We start from the raw sequence: 15771 nt of genomic DNA on the forward strand, positions 1-15771 counted from the left end.
CAACTAAGACCCTAGGGAGCCAAATAAATAAAATTTTTAAAAATCAAAGATTTGTATGACTATCACAATTAATTTTAGAATATTGTTATCACCTCAGAAAGGAATTCTGTGCTTTGTCACTCAAAAAAAGCACCTCTAGCCCTAAGCAAAACACTTTCTGTGTTTACCTATCTTGTACATTTCATGTAAATGGAATCATTGTCTTTTTTAAAGGAAGAATAGTTCTCTCTAATGGCAATTCCCTTTATATATCTTTTCTTGCATAGTTTAAGAATCTAACTGGAGGATAAGGAGTCAGGTAAAATGATTGTGTAATATACTGGATATCAAATGATTTTTTTTTTTCGGTTTCTTGCTCTATATTTTATTTTAGTGAACCAATGATGGCTGAATCACTAAGTGAAGTTTCTGGCAGTGTGGAAGTTCTGGAGACCTGTGATGAGGGTAAGTAACCCAGTAAAATCTTGATAACTAGAACTAGATTTGTTTAGTGTGTTTAACCCCTAGAGGAAAGAATCAGGGCACAAGAAGGCAAGTTCATATCAAATTTCTAATGACAATAGACTCAGTCCATATTTACTTTTCCATCTTCTAAGCTCTTCTCTTTCATCTCAATCTCTGATAGTCTAAAAAGTTTTGTCTATACCTTGCAATCTTCCTTGAAGATGGTTGCCAGGTTCTGTTTACTAAGGCAAGAGAAGTATTTCTGTTTAATCAGAAAAAGAAATCAGAACAGGCCATGATCTGAGAGGTTCAATTGAGGTTTTACCATAGATAGTAATCCAGATTTAACCAACAGATAAATTTGTAATTTTGAGGTGTAAAGGGGGTATAGTAACAAAAGACACCATCATAGACTTCTATTAAATGGGATAAATTTACAAAAATTTCTTTTGCAAAACCTACTTAGATGTGTATACATTTAAATTATAATTATAAACTATGAATCACCTGTGAGTGATAGGAGACCATGAATGGAGTAATAGGCAAAGGTCACTAAAAATGATAAGTTTTACTGACACTGAAAAAAAATGTGGGGAGTGGGGGAGGAACCTTAAGATATAAGGTGAGACATTGAATTTAAAGACAGAACTGAATTGAACAGTTTACTGGGTTGTTCTTCAATGATTGCTGAGTTTTCTTAGTAGTGTGTGGGGCAGAAGACTTGGTCTGGAAAGAGAGAGAACAGGGAACCTTCTTGTGGCTTCCCAGAGGCCTGACTTCACTAATGAAGTGAGTAGGAGGATGCTGAACATGGTGCATGAATCCCTGAGGGCAGGGCTTGGGTCTTCATCTCTGTGTCACCATTGTTCAGTATTGGGCCTCAGAGAGCGTGATTAGACACTTAAAAGTTTTTAAGAAATGAGTGAATAAATAAATGTATGACAGGCCTCCTCACCAAAGCAGCCCCAACAACCAAATGAACTGACCTATCCTTTTGGATACGAGCTAGACAAGATGTCTACCAAAAAAAAAAAAAAAAAAAAAGGCAATGCAGTGCATCTTGATGAAGAGTGGAGGTAAGGAAATAACCTTTCACTGTTCACAATCCTTTTTAAGAGACCAAACATTTGGGTACATTTGTAGTATGAGTGATTGCCAGACAGAGAATACAGTGGCTGTTGGGAAGTTGAAGGGAAGAAAGGCTAATTAGAAGAATTTTCTTTCCAAGAAGCAATGCAAGAGAACGAGGTCACCATTATGTGCCTTGCATTTTGAAAGCTCATTAAGTTCAACTCAGAAGGGCTACCTGTGTGCATGGTAGACAAGCAAATACACAACTCGAGGCAATAGTTTCTTCTTTGCAGTTGTGTTATTTTCTCTGGGGGAAGATCGGGGGATGGCTTCCATGGGCTGTTTCCTGGCATGTGACATACTGCCGGCCCTCAGTGGATGGGGATGTTGAAAGCTACTGCCTGTTTGGAAATATGTAGTCCTTGGACTCAGTCAGGGAGGCCAATGGCATTGTTACAGGAGAAATCCAGACAGCTGTCAGTTCATTGACCACCACTGCTGTGCCTTGTAGGGGAATAAGTTACCCAGTGTATAGGTGATCTACATAAGTGTTGTTGTTGTTTAGTCACTAAGTCATGTCCAACTCTTTGTGACCCCATGGACTGTAGCACACTAGGATCCTCTGTCTATGGGAATTCCAAGACAAGAATACTGGAGTGGGAAGTGGGCAAAGCTAGAGGATTTCAAGTTGCAAACCTGCTTCTTACATACCAGCAAAGAGAGACAGGAGAGAATCAGCAGGTGGCAGCTAGATCCGTGACACAATCTACAAACACTTAATAACTGAATAAAAATATTTCCAATAAACTTTTCAGGCTGTAAAACTGAGGTGGCACTGCCCAGTTCTTTATCACTAGGCAGGAATTATTTAGTGGTCTGTTGGAACTGGCTCATGCTGACTTGAGAGGCTGTGCATGTCTCTTCCTAAATGTCATATTACTAGCTTGAAATTGACCACAATGGGAGTATTTACACCACAGTTCAGTTCAGTTCAGTTCATTCGCTCAGTCGTGTCCAACTCTTTACCACCCTGTGAATCGCAGCACGCCAGGCCTCCCTGTCCATCACCAACTCCTGGAGTTTACTCAAACTCATGTCCATCGAGTCAGTGATGCCATCCAGTCATCTCATCCTCTGTCATCCCCTTCTCCTCCTGCCCTCAATCCCTCCCAGCATCAGGGTCTTTTCCAATGAGTCAACTCTTCGCATGAGGTGGCCAAAGTATTGGAGTTTCAGCTTCAGCATCAGTCCTTCCAATGAACACGCAGGACTGATCTCCTTTAGGGTTTACACCACAGAAGTAGGCAAATACTACAGATAAGGGCATTTACCCTGAGATCTAATTGGTAAATACATCCTAGTAAAAAACTGAGTATAGTCATTAACAGAGTATAGTAATCAGGATTTTACATAAAAATCTCCCCATTTCATGGATTTTAAAAATCCTTAGGGGGTGGGAAGATTAAGAAAGCTGGGGAGCAAAATGCAGATTATTTTAGAGCCAGCCTACTCTGTCCTGTATAATTTTCAGCACTTCCACGTTGAATCCTCACAGTAGTTCTATGAGGTCAAACATCATTTTAAATAACTCATTATCCTAGAAATTCATTTAATTTTTTTCCTTAAAAAATTAAAGAATGGAACTTGGGAAAATAAATATTTCCTAACACATCTTCATGCTTTATTCTGTCTGTCTCAAGGTACACTTGCCAAATTTATCCTAACCATGACCCTATGTAGGTATATCCTAGTAAATGAGATTCCTCAGACCATTCAGAACTGAAGTTACTTAAGCAGCGATTATCAAGCTTACATACTACCATCTTCCTTCATTGCCCCAATGGTGCTTCTCTTTATCTATAGATGGTTAGATGGTTAGAATTGAGAGATCTGTTTTACAGATAGAATTGAATCTGGTCTTTTTTTTTTTCATTTATTTTTATTAGTTGGAGGCTAGAATTGAATCTGGTCTTAATAGACAATTATTGATTCCTTAATTCTAGCTCATTTATTAGCATTTACTGCATGCCAGATCTTATGCCAAAGTCTTTACCACATTGTTTACAATTTGTATCAATCCCGATAAGGGCCAGTATTTAAATGATAGGATGCTTAAAAATGGCTCTGCACAGTGATCTCAATTTAAGGGATGTGGCAAGCTATGTTGGTTTTCTGCACCCCTCAGTGGATTCAGTTGTCTCTGGAGTGTCACAGTGTGTTTGCACTGTGCTAGAAAGGATGCTTAAGAGGGCCTGGCTACAGCCCTGAGGTGGGGGACAGTATCTAAGACATAGAACCGCATTTTATTCCTTTCTCATTGATACGCAAAATGTAGTAAGTGCTTGACCTTAAAAAATGTTTGCTGAATAGTTGAATGAATGAATGAATGAATGCACAGACTAGAGAACATTCAGATGCAAAATATGTGGTGCCAACAGTCAAGTTTTAAGTGTGCAAAGAGGAGCATGAATTGTAGTGATGGTGGAAAATTGGACTTAAGGCAGGCCTAGAGGTTTAGAAACCTTTCTAAAGGTTCTATTCTAGGCAGGCCCAGGAGTAATCAGTACACAGACAGGTCATAGTATTTCAGCACTAGAAGGAGCCCTACTTCAGCATTTGCCTAAGTGTGTTTTGCTAGACGTTCTGCATACATGCATTGGGGAGACAACATTGTTATCCAGTTTCTTGGCACTTCACCATCCACATAGGCATGTTGAAGTTTCAGAAAATTTTGTTGAAACACAGACCGCTAAACTGTGTTTAATCAGCGTTTTCCAGATTGACTAGACTGCAGACCCCCCTTTTCATGCAACAGACCTATGAGCATCCCTCTGAACACACTTTGGGAGACACTGATTAGCATGATCCCCTCATTTTCCAGCTGAGCCCCAGAGAGGTTGAATGACTTACCTGAGGTTAAAGAGCTAATCGATAGCAGAGTCAAACCAAGCTCAGGATTCTAGAGTTTTCTTACTCTCTGGTGGTGTTTTCCATCACATCACTAAGCCTATGTTGTAACAGTCTTGTTGGCTTCCAGAGACCAGGCTGTTGGGAATTGGAATGAGACACCTGAGTTGGTAAATTACTGCATGTGAAGCAGTAAGAGCTTCACATTCATTCTCACGGATGAATGCAGCACAAACTCCTCTCCCCTTTCCCTCTTCTGAGCCTGGGGCAGGATATATGTACTTATTAGGAAACTCAAGAAAACCCAGAGAGAGCCTGAGGAGCATTGAAAGCTGCCCTGGTTTTTTTTTTTTTTTTTTTTTAATGATAGTAGAACAAACTTTCAATTATCTGCATGTGCAGAGGGCAGTAGCCCTGTAGGTAATCTGAACCAATCAGCAATAATTGAGGAACAGTGCACATAATTCACCCACACATACACGCACACACACATACACCCACTCTTGCAAAATTCTTTGGTCTCATTGTCACGCCTTTTGCACAGGGTGCTTCTTTGCCCAGCACCCCTTTCTTCCCAATTCCCGGCCCTCTCCCTTCCTCATAAAGCCCTTCTTAGAAGACATCTTCCATGACCACACCAACCCCCTGCACTTGTTCCTTGGGTCTGCATCCTTGTAACACACAGATTGGGCGATACCAGCTCCCACATGGATTTCCAAAGGTCCTGAAGTATCTGTCACATGTGGAAGCTTGGCTTCCCAGCTAGATCACGAAGACTCCAGTGATCAGGGTACCAAGTGCTTATGTTGGCTCAAAAGTTGTTGTGTATGAATGAACTTCTTAGGACCAGGAAAAAGGTGTGTGTTAATAGTTGAAATTGAGAGGCAAGTGAATGCAGGGTGAGTTGAGCCTGAATAGAGACTGCCCAGAGGCCACAGGCTGGGGCCTGAGCTTCTGCTTTCACCAGAAACTCAGATATTTTGTTGGTGAGTTCCTAAGAAGAGAACAAAGCAGATGAACAATGCCAGGGGCACTGGTGTGAAAGCTAGGACCCACAAGGCCTCTGGGATCCTACTCCTCGTTCCCATCATGAAAGCCATTTCCTCTCCTGTCTTCCCTTCCACCATCACACTCTGCCTCAATTGCATTTCTAACTTCCAGGAAAAAAGAAATCCAAATTTAAAGCCTTTAAGAGCTTCTTTGGCAAGAAGAAGAAGAAAGAGTCCAAAGATGCCCATGGAGGGAGACGGCTCAAACAAAGCTTGTCCAGCAGCAGTATTGACATCTTTTCTCTGAAGTCAGTTCAAGAAGGTCAACAAACCAAGACAGGGTAAGCTCAGGAGGGGTGGAGGCCAGGGACAAGGCAAAGGGCAGGGAGGTACATCCAAGTTCTCCTTTGGTGGCTGAGTCATCACTGGCCTTTGGTCCCCAGGGGCTCTTGCTCACCCTGCCTGTGGGATGTGGGTCTGCAGCCATTGCCAATGCAGCCACATCCTGGGGGGGTTCCCCTGTGCTCATAGATATATGCTTGCTGTCTGGGCTTCACAGCTCAGTGGGTTGGATGGGGCATACCAAATGCATACTCCACTCCCCTAAGAGCACTGGGTGAGAGGGTGTGGGTAGATCAGGGCAATCCTGCTGTGTCACAGCTACAAGCACTTGAGATGTGGAGCCTACCACTAGAGAGGAGCTGGTGGCCTCTGTTTCATAAGTGAAGGATAGTCTCCATCATTTTGGAAGCTTGATCTGATTTGCTTGCCCAGCCCCCTGACTCCAGATCTCATCATGTGTGATTAAAATCTTAGATGGTGAAGCCATCTAGCTGGGTTGGGACATAAGGATTAAATCACTGTGTTAATTAAAAAAAAAAAAAAAAACAAGCAAGCAAGGAACCCAAGTCTATTTCTCCCTCCATCCCAAGAGACTGGGGGAAATGCTGTAACTGATCATATAAAGTATGGGGAAGACTGTTTCTCAGCCACCACTGCCACTCTTATTCATATTTTCATCTTTGAAGACCCAAATTCCACATCTTAGAAATGTGGACAATCTGGATGCCCAGTATCCACCCAGCTCTTTCTGGATCAATTGAATTCCCCTCTATGGAGTTCCACTTGGGCTTGTTCCCCTGGCCTTAAACCCCAGACTTATCTGAAATCCCAACAGAGCTCAAGTGTCCTGCTATCCATTGCCTCAAGGCTTTGCTTGGAGGTAATGAAAGCTAGTAGAGGTGATGGAATTCCAGTTGAGCTATTTCAAATCCTAAAAGATGATTCTGTGAAAGTGCTGCACTCAGTATGTCAACAAGTTTGGAAAGCTCAGCAGTGGCCACAAGACTGGAAAAGGTCAGTTTTCATTCCAATCCCAAAGAAAGGCAATGCCAAAGAATGTTCAAACTACCATACAATTGCACTCATCTCATATGCTAGCAAAGTAATGCTCAAAATTCTCCAAGCTAGGCTTCAGCAGTGTGTGAACTGAGAAATTCCAGATGTTCAAGCTGGATTTAGCAAAGGCAGAGGAACCAGAGATCAAATTCCCAACATCCATTGGATCATAGAAAAAGCAAGAGAGTACCAGGAAAACTTCTACTTCTGCTTTATTGACTACACCAAAGTCTTTGTGTGGATAACAACAAACTGTAGAAGATTCTTAAAGATGGGAATACCAGATCACCTTACCTGCTTCCTGAGAAGTCTGTACACATGTCAAAAAGCAACAGTTAGAACTAGCCATGGAACAATGAACTGGTTCCAAATTGGGAAAGGAGTACGTCAAGGCTGTATCTTGTCACTCTGCTTATTTAACTTATATGCAGAGTCAGTTCAGCTCATTTCAGTTTCTCAGTCGTGTCCAACTCTTCATGACCTCATGGACTGCAGCACACTAGGCCTCCCTATCCATAACCAAACACCTGGAGTTTACTCAAACTCATGTCCATTGAGTCGGTGATGCCATCCAACCATCTCATCCTCTGTTGCCCCCTTCTCCTTCCACTTTCAATATTTCCCAGCATCAGGGTCTTTCCAAAAGAGCCAACTCATTGGAAGAGACCCTGATGCTGGGAAAGATTAGGGCAGGAGGAGAAGGGGAAGACAGAGGATGAGTTGTTTGGATGATATCACAGACTCAATGGACATGAATTTGAGCAAGCTCCAGGAGTTGGTGATGGAGAAGGAGGCCTGGAATGCTGCAGTTCATGGGGTCGCAAAGAGTAAGATGCAACTGAGCAACTGAACTGAACTGAACTAATAAGGCAGTTGGCAAATGTGTTATACTGCCTACGAACAGCACAGAGGTCTCTTTAAAACGGACCTTAATGAGTGCATTGAATGTGAGGAATTTCAGATAGCTTTACTAGGGAGGGAGATGGTTTTGCACCGAGGGGCTTGCTTCATACCTCACAAACCATACATTATAGACCATTGCCTTATAGGTCTCAGTCAGTTCAGTCACTCAGTCATATAGATATAAGGAAGACTAAGATTAGCTCTACTAAAATCCAGAGGGTGGGGTGGAAGAGGGAAGATCTTTTATAACTTTCACCTTAATAATAGCAAGACTCAGAGTCTTCATTCCCCTTCCACAGTGTTGTCACTGCTGAACTGTATACTTTCAGTGGTGAATTATATGGTATGTAAGCTATATCTCAGTAAAGCTATTATATTAAAGAATGTGTGGATCATTTGAAAACATTAAAATTATGTGGAAGTACATAATTTATAAAATGAAAGTACTCCTGCTCTTCCTAGTGCCATTCCTCAGAGGGAAACACCGCTAACAGTTTGGTGGATATCCTTCCAGACTTTTCTCTGTGATCACAAACTATATATGTATGTAATATATGTGTGCTCAGTCACTTCATTCATATCTGATTCTTTGTGAACCCATGGACTGTAGCTTGCCAGGCTCCTCTGTCCATAGGATTCTCCAGGCAAGAATACTGGAGTGGGTTGCCATGCCCTCCTTCAGGGGATCTTGCCAACCCAAGGATCGAACGGCTGTCTCTTATGTCTCTTGAACTGGCTGGCGAGCTCTTTACCACTAGCGCCACCTGGGAAGCCCATGTTATATATGTATATTTATTAAATGGGACCATACTATTCTTTATTTTTTTCACTCAATATCTCACGGAAGACTGTGTGTGTCAGCATATATTCTTCTGAGGTGTCTGTGGTAGGCCATAGCATAGATACACATGTATCTTTGGTTCCCTTGGCTGCTTTCATAAGACTTTTTCCTTCCTGGTCAGGGCCAAGAACAGAATGGGGACCAGAGCCCTGTCTCATGACAGCATCTTTGTGTTTGAGCCTGACCCTGAAAGATCAGAAAGGAAGCTATACCCCTCTCCAGAGATCCCAAGAGGCAGACCTTTGCAGGTAATGGTGAACTCGAGCAGCAGCGCATACTTGGACTACTCCTGACTCCACCCCCACTATTGTAAACACTGAATGAGAGAATATCTAAGTATATGATGTGCTTCCCTAGTGCCTGACACTCAGCATTGGCCAGGATCACCATATTCACTTCTCTTTACACTCCCCAAAAATGCTCTGAGTATTATAATGGTGACATTAATGTGCAGGCATTCCAAACCCCATGTTTTTTCTTTCTTCCACAGAGATCTCATGTTTTTATTACTCTGCCTAGAGCTGAGATTGGTAGCATGCATGAAGCTGTGTTTGAAACTGTGCCAAGAGGTACAGCCAGAAGTGAATTCTGTGTTGCAGGCTCCAAGACCACCGAGGTAATAAAGTAGAATTGTTCAAAGTCAAACAGGCAGACCTATGCTTGAATCCCTGCTCTATTATTTATTGGCCCTGCGACTTTGGGCTGATTACTTAATCTCTCTGAGCCCTCCTTTCTTCATCTATAATGGGTATAATATAAATATCTAGTTCAAGGGGTTGCCTGTGAGGATTGAATAAAGACTCAGAGAGATTAAAGAAATTGTTCCAGCTTACCATACAGTTAGTGGTAGCCCTGAAACTCTGATTCAGATGTGTTGACCTCCAGCCTTTAGTCTTTCCATTAGCCCAGTCTGTAAGATGTTGAAATTCTCTGGCCCTGCCTCAACAGGAAGGAGGGTACATCTTTAGTCTCCATTGTCTGAGGAGGCCTCACAAATAGCTGAGAAAAGAAGAGAAGGGAAAGATAAGGGAGAAAGGGAAAGATATATCCATCTGAAAACAGAGTTCCAGAGAATAGCAAGGAGAGATAAGAAAGCCTTCCTCATGATTAATGCAAAGAAATAGAGGAAAACAATAAAATGGGAAAGACTAGAGATCTCTTCAAGAAAATTAGAGATACCAAGGGAATATTTCATACAAAGATGGGCACAATAAAGGACAGAAATGGTATGGACCTAACAGAAGCAGAAAATATTAAGAAGAGGTGGCAAGAATACACAGAAGAACTGTACAAACAAGGTCTTAGGTAACCACTACGGTAACCACATTGGTGTTACCATCTATCGCCTAAAGATAGATAGATATCCTGGAGTGTGAAGCCAAGTGGGCCTTAGGAAGCATTACTATGAACAAAGCTAGTGGACGTGATAGGATTCCAGTTGAGCTATTTCAAATCCTAAAAGATGATACTGTGAAAGTGTTGCACTCAATATACCAGCAAATTTGGAAAACTCAGCAGTGGCCATAGGACTGGAAAAGGTCAATTTTCATTAATTCCAAAGAAGGGCAATGCCAAAGAAGGTTCAAACTACCACACAATTGTACTCATTTCATATGCTAGCAAGGCCATGCTCAAAATCCTTCAAGCTAGGCTTCAACAGCCTGGAATTTCACACTATGTACTCTGCATATAAGTTAAATAAGCAGGGCGACAATATGCTGGCTTGATGTACTGTTCCCAATTTGGAACCAGCCTGTTGTCCCATGTTCAGTTCTAACTGTTGCTTCTTGACCTTCATACAGGTTTCTCAGGAGACAGGAAAGGTGGTCTGGTATTTCCATTTCTTTAAGAATTTTCCACAGAATGATCCACACAGTCAAAGGCTTCTGAGTATTCAGTGAAGCAGAAGTAGATGTCTTTCTGGAATTCTCTTGCTTTTTTCTATGATCCAACGGATGTTAGCAATTTGATCTCTGGTTCCTCTGTCTTTGCTAAATCCAGCTTGAACATCTGGAAGTTCTCAGTTCACATACTGCTGGGGGGAAAATGGAAACAGTGACAGACTTTATTTCCCTGGGCTCCAAAATCACTGTGAACAGTAACTACAGCCATGAAATTAAAAGATGCTTGCTCCTTGGAAGGAAAGCTATGACAAACCTAGACAGCATATTAAAAAGCAGAGACATCACTTTGCCAACAAAAGTCTGTCTAGTCAAAGCTATGGTTTTTCCAGTAGTCATGTATGGATTGTGAGAGTTGGACAATAAAGAAGGCTGAGAGCCAAAGAATTGATACTTTTGAACTGTCACGCTAGAGAAGACTCTTGAGAGTCCCTTGGACTGCAAGGAGATCAAACCAGTCAATCCTAAAGGAAATCAACCCTGAATATTCATTGGAAGGACTGATGCTGAAGCTGAAGCTCCAATACTTTGATCACCTGATGTGAAGAGCCAACTCATTGGAAAAGACCCTGATGCTGGGAAAAATTGAGGGCAGGAGGAGAAGAGGGCGACAGAGAATGAGATGGTTAGATGGCATCACAGACTCAATGGATATGAGTTTGAGCAAACTCCAGGTGATAGTGCAGGACAGGGAAGGTTGGTGTGCTGCAGTCCATGGGGTTGCAAAGAGTCAGACACAACTTAGTGAGTGAGCAACAAAAGCCAAATAAAGCCTTCCGTAAAAGTTAGCTGCCATTAGTACAGTGATTATTATTATTATTGTGCTTTGGGATTGTTAATCCCCAAGGTTTGTTCTTAAGAGCCCCCAGTGGGGCCTAGTAGTCATAAGAGGGCACCTTAGACATTGGCCAGGAGTACCCCACAGGCAGAAACTCAATGTGGCCCCTTTTCTTTGGCTTTGAGAGTTTGACACCCATCTGTCCTGAGAAGGAGCAGAACCTATGACAGAATCAAGCATGTCTGTTCCATGTCAACAAGGATTTTGTTTTGTTTATTGCTGTAGACCCAGTGCCTAGAACGGGTGTGGCACATTGTACATGCTTAGCCAGCATTTGTTAAAGATAAATTTGGGGGTTCTGATACACATCAAGAGGATCGTGGCAGGGGCCAGTGCCTCAAATTCAAGTATAACATGAACTCCTAACTGGAATCAACTAAATCAGTCTGCTGAAGCTCAAGGTAAAACCAAATGAACAATTTTTATCCCCTTCAGAAAACTAGTCATCCAGTTCTAACCAGGAATAGTTGTGTAGATTTTCTAAAATTGCCAGAAAGTCAGTCTCAGCAGGCTTAAGATAAGCAATCAACACAGTCAAGATTCCATCTAGACAATTCCTGGACAGAGAGAATGATAGAAATAAAGATTGTAGCCTGGATGCCAAGCCCAGAACATAACCCAGAGGCTCACCTCCCCAAGATATGGATTTCCAAAGACAAGACCAAAATCAAAACAAATATCGGACTCAAATAAGATTTCTAGTTGGCATCAGTAGGAGATAACACCAGGATTCTGGTTTTGAGCAAGGAAGCAATTTAAAGTTTCTGTCTTTGGGATTGGCAAAAATGTGCAGCAATCCAGAAGGTGAACCCAGGCTATTTATTAGTCTTTGGTTTGAGTATGTACTAGAAGTGAAGACAAGGAAGTGGGAGATTCTTTCCTTGGCTCATTCTTCTTTTTTCCCACTTTGGGTTCTTAACCCTTCAACCTTTGAGCAACAGGTAATTTGGGGGCAGGCACACAAGTTTTTAACTTTTTCTTTCTATACTCTTCTTTGACAGATTCCACTACTGAGTCCATGCCAACGCAGCATCAGCTCACATCTCATTCAATTTGACACCATCTTTAAGGATCTTGAAGAAATGTCTTTTGATTATGAGCCACTTAAGAAGAGTTCATCATACAATATCTTGACATGGGAGAAGGTGAGTGTTAGTTCCGGCTGAAGTTGCAGGTTAGGGGCGGCGGGTGCACAAGTCAGAGACATAATTTCTTCTTGCCTATCTTTTTTCCTGCGGTAGCTCAATACTAAGGGGATGTTTGGGGAAGGAGCTGCCATTTTTGGCTTTTAATTTGCCTGTTGGTTTACATTTTCTGTCCAATTCTAAAAACCAAATAATCAGCACTGTAATTTATAAGGTATGGGAGACAGTATTTCTGGGGGAAAAAAAGTTTGCAGATATTTTCAGTTCTTTCATGAAGAAAACTAATAGAGATTTTTATGAATGTAAAGCCTCTACAAATTCAAATGCCAGAAATCCCAAAGGTTAGGGCACATAGTATGATTTGATAAACACATATCCATATGAAAAATCATTTGATATGAGAAGGCATGTATGTGTATTTCATGCATCTAGCTTTGCCAGCCAACTGGCATGTATTTCATGTATTTCATGCATCTAGCTTTGCCATCAACAACTGGAAAATCAGTAGACTGTCATTAACACTTCCATTCACAAACTATTGTGTGGTTAATTGGATTGGCTTTTTCTACATCAATCATGATGATCATATTATTTTTCCTTCATTCTTTTAATATGGTATATTACATTTGATTTTCATAATATATTATATAGTGATTTTCATGTTAAACCTCCTAATTCTGGAATAAATCCCAGTTGCTCATCATGTATAATTGCCCTTAAAATGCTGTTGGATTTGGTTTGCTAGTATTTTGCATGTGTATTCATGAGGGATATAGGTTATAGCATTCATTTCTTGTGATGCCTTTATCTGGCTTTGGAGTCACGGTAATGCTTGCCTTGTAGAATCAGAAAGTATTCGCTCTTACGTGTGTTTTGAATTATTTGTGAGGGATTGGTATTATTTAAAAGTTTGGTAGAATTCACCAGTGAAGCCGTCTGGTCCTGTTTTTTTCGTTGTTTCGAGGTTTTGATTACTGATTCAATCTGTTGCTATAGGTGTATTCAGGTTTTCCATTTCTTTTTTATCCAATTTTAGTAATTTGGATATGTCTAGGAATTTATCCATTTCATTTAGGCTATCTATACAAGTATTCATAGTACTGTTTTATAATCCTTTTTATTTCTGTAATGTTGGTAGTAATTGTTCCCTTTCAATTCTGATTTTAATAATTTGTGTCTTATTTTTTTCTTAATCAATCTAGCTAAAGATTTGTCCATTTTGTTTTACTTTTCCAAGGATCAACTTTTGGTTTCAGTGATTTTCCATATTGTTTTTCTATTCCCTATTTCATTATCTCTGCTTTAATCTCGATTATTTCCTTCCTCTTGGTAGCTTTGGGTTTAGTTTCTTCTTTCTGGGTTCCTTAAGGTGGAACAATAGGGTAGTGATTTGAGAGCTTTCTTCTTTTTTTAACAAGCATATACAGCTATACATTTCTAAAGACTGTTTTTGCTGTACCACATAAGTTTATGTTGTGTTTTGTTATTAATTCATGTCAAAGCATTTTCTAACTTTCCTTTTGATTTCTTCTTTGATCCAGTCATTGCTTAAGGGTATGTTGTTTAGTTTCCACCTATTTGTGAATTTTTCAGTCTTCCTTCTGTTATTGATTGTATACTTTTGTTCTGTTGTGATCAGAGAAGATACTTTGCATGGTTTCAATCTTTTAAAATTTATTAAGACTTATTTTGTAGCCTAGCATATGGTTTATACAGGAGAATGTTCCATGTGCATTTCAGAAGAATACATATTATGCTCTTGTTGAATGGACTATATATATATATATATATATATATATATATATATATATGTTAAGTTTGCATTATTGTTTCAAGTCCTCTATTTCTTTATTGACCTTCTGTCTAGCTGTTTATTCATAATTGAAAGTGGGATACTGACATCTCTATTATTGTGTAACTGTCCATTTCCTCCTTCAGTTCTGTCAATTTTTGCTTCATGTATTCAGGAGTGGGTCTGTTCTGTTTATGACTGTTCTATCTTCCTGATGGATTGACCCTTTTATCAATATATAATGTCCATCTTTGTCTCCTACAACAATTTTGACTTGAAATCTGTTTTGTTTGATTTTAGTATAGCCACCCCAGCTCTCTTTTGGTTATCATTTTCTTGGAATCCCTTTAATCATCCTTTCACTTTCAACTTGTTTGTGTTTTTAGATCTAAAGCAAGTCTCTTGTAGACAGCATACAAATAGATCATGTTTTTAAAATTCATCTTGCTAAGTTCTGCCTTTTGATTGGAGAGTTTAATTAATTCACATTCACAGCAATTACTAATAATGAAGGACTTCTGCCATTTAGCTCTTTATTGTACCTCGGTTCTTCCATTACTACCTTATTTTGGATTTTTTAAAAATTTATTTATTTTAATTGGAGGCTAATTACTTTACAATATTGTAGTGGTGTTTGCCATACATTGACATGAATCAGCCATGGATTTACATGTGTTCCCCATCCTGAACCCCCTTCCCACCTCCCGCTCCATCCCATCCCTCTGGGTCATCCCAGTGCACCAGCCCTGAGCACCCTGTCTCATGCATTGAACCTGGACTGGTGATCTGTTTCACATATGATAATACACATGTTTCAATGCTATTCTCTCAGATCATCCCACCCGTGCCTTCTCCCACAGAGTCCAAAAGTTTGTTTTATACATCTGTGTCTCTTTTGCTGTCTCACATATAGGGTTATCATTACCATCTTTCTAAATTCCATATATATGTGCTAATATACTGTATTGTTGATTTTCTTTCTGACTTACTTCACTCTGTATAATAAGCTCCAGTTTCATCCACCTCATTAGAACTGATTCAAATGCATTCTTTTTAATGGCTGAGTAATATTCCATTGTGTATATGTACCACAGCTTTCTTATCCATCCGTCTGCTGATGGACATCTAGGTTGCTTCCATGTCCTGGCTATTATAAACAGTGCTGCAATGAGCATTGAGGTACACGTGTCTCTTTCAATTCTGGTTTCCTCGGTGTGTATGCCCAGGAGTGGGATTGCTGGGTCATATGGCAGTTCTATTTCCAGTTTTTTAAAGGAATCTCCACACTGTTCTCCATAGTGACTGTACTAGTTTGCATCCCCACTAACAGTGTAAGAGGGTTCCCTTTTCTCTACACCCTCTCCAGCATTTATTGCTTGTAGATTTTTGGATAGCAACCATTCTGACTGGAGTGAAATGGTACCTCATTGTGGTTTTGATTTGCATTTCTCTGATAATGAGTGATGTTGAGCATCTTTTCATGCGTTTGTTAGCCATCTGTATGTCTTCTTTGGAGAAATGTCTGTTTAGTTCTTTTGTGCA

At 40.4% G+C, this 15771-nt stretch overlaps 1 protein-coding gene across 1 annotated transcript in view; it reads left to right on the top strand.

Moving 5' to 3' along the window:
- The first annotated feature begins 360 nt into the window (after positions 1-360).
- Positions 361-15771, top strand: part of KIAA1210 (KIAA1210 ortholog) — a 43965-nt gene continuing 28554 nt past the window's right edge. Inside the window, exons 1-5 of the mRNA XM_065916879.1 lie at positions 361-444; positions 5584-5752; positions 8675-8801; positions 9044-9169; positions 12294-12437. Of these exons, the coding sequence (XP_065772951.1) occupies positions 381-444; positions 5584-5752; positions 8675-8801; positions 9044-9169; positions 12294-12437 (630 nt within the window). The 5' untranslated portion in view covers positions 361-380. The remainder of the gene's footprint in view (positions 445-5583; positions 5753-8674; positions 8802-9043; positions 9170-12293; positions 12438-15771) is intronic.

Source organism: Muntiacus reevesi, chromosome X (genome assembly GCF_963930625.1).
Source record: "Muntiacus reevesi chromosome X, mMunRee1.1, whole genome shotgun sequence".
Lineage (NCBI taxonomy): Eukaryota > Metazoa > Chordata > Mammalia > Artiodactyla > Cervidae > Muntiacus > Muntiacus reevesi.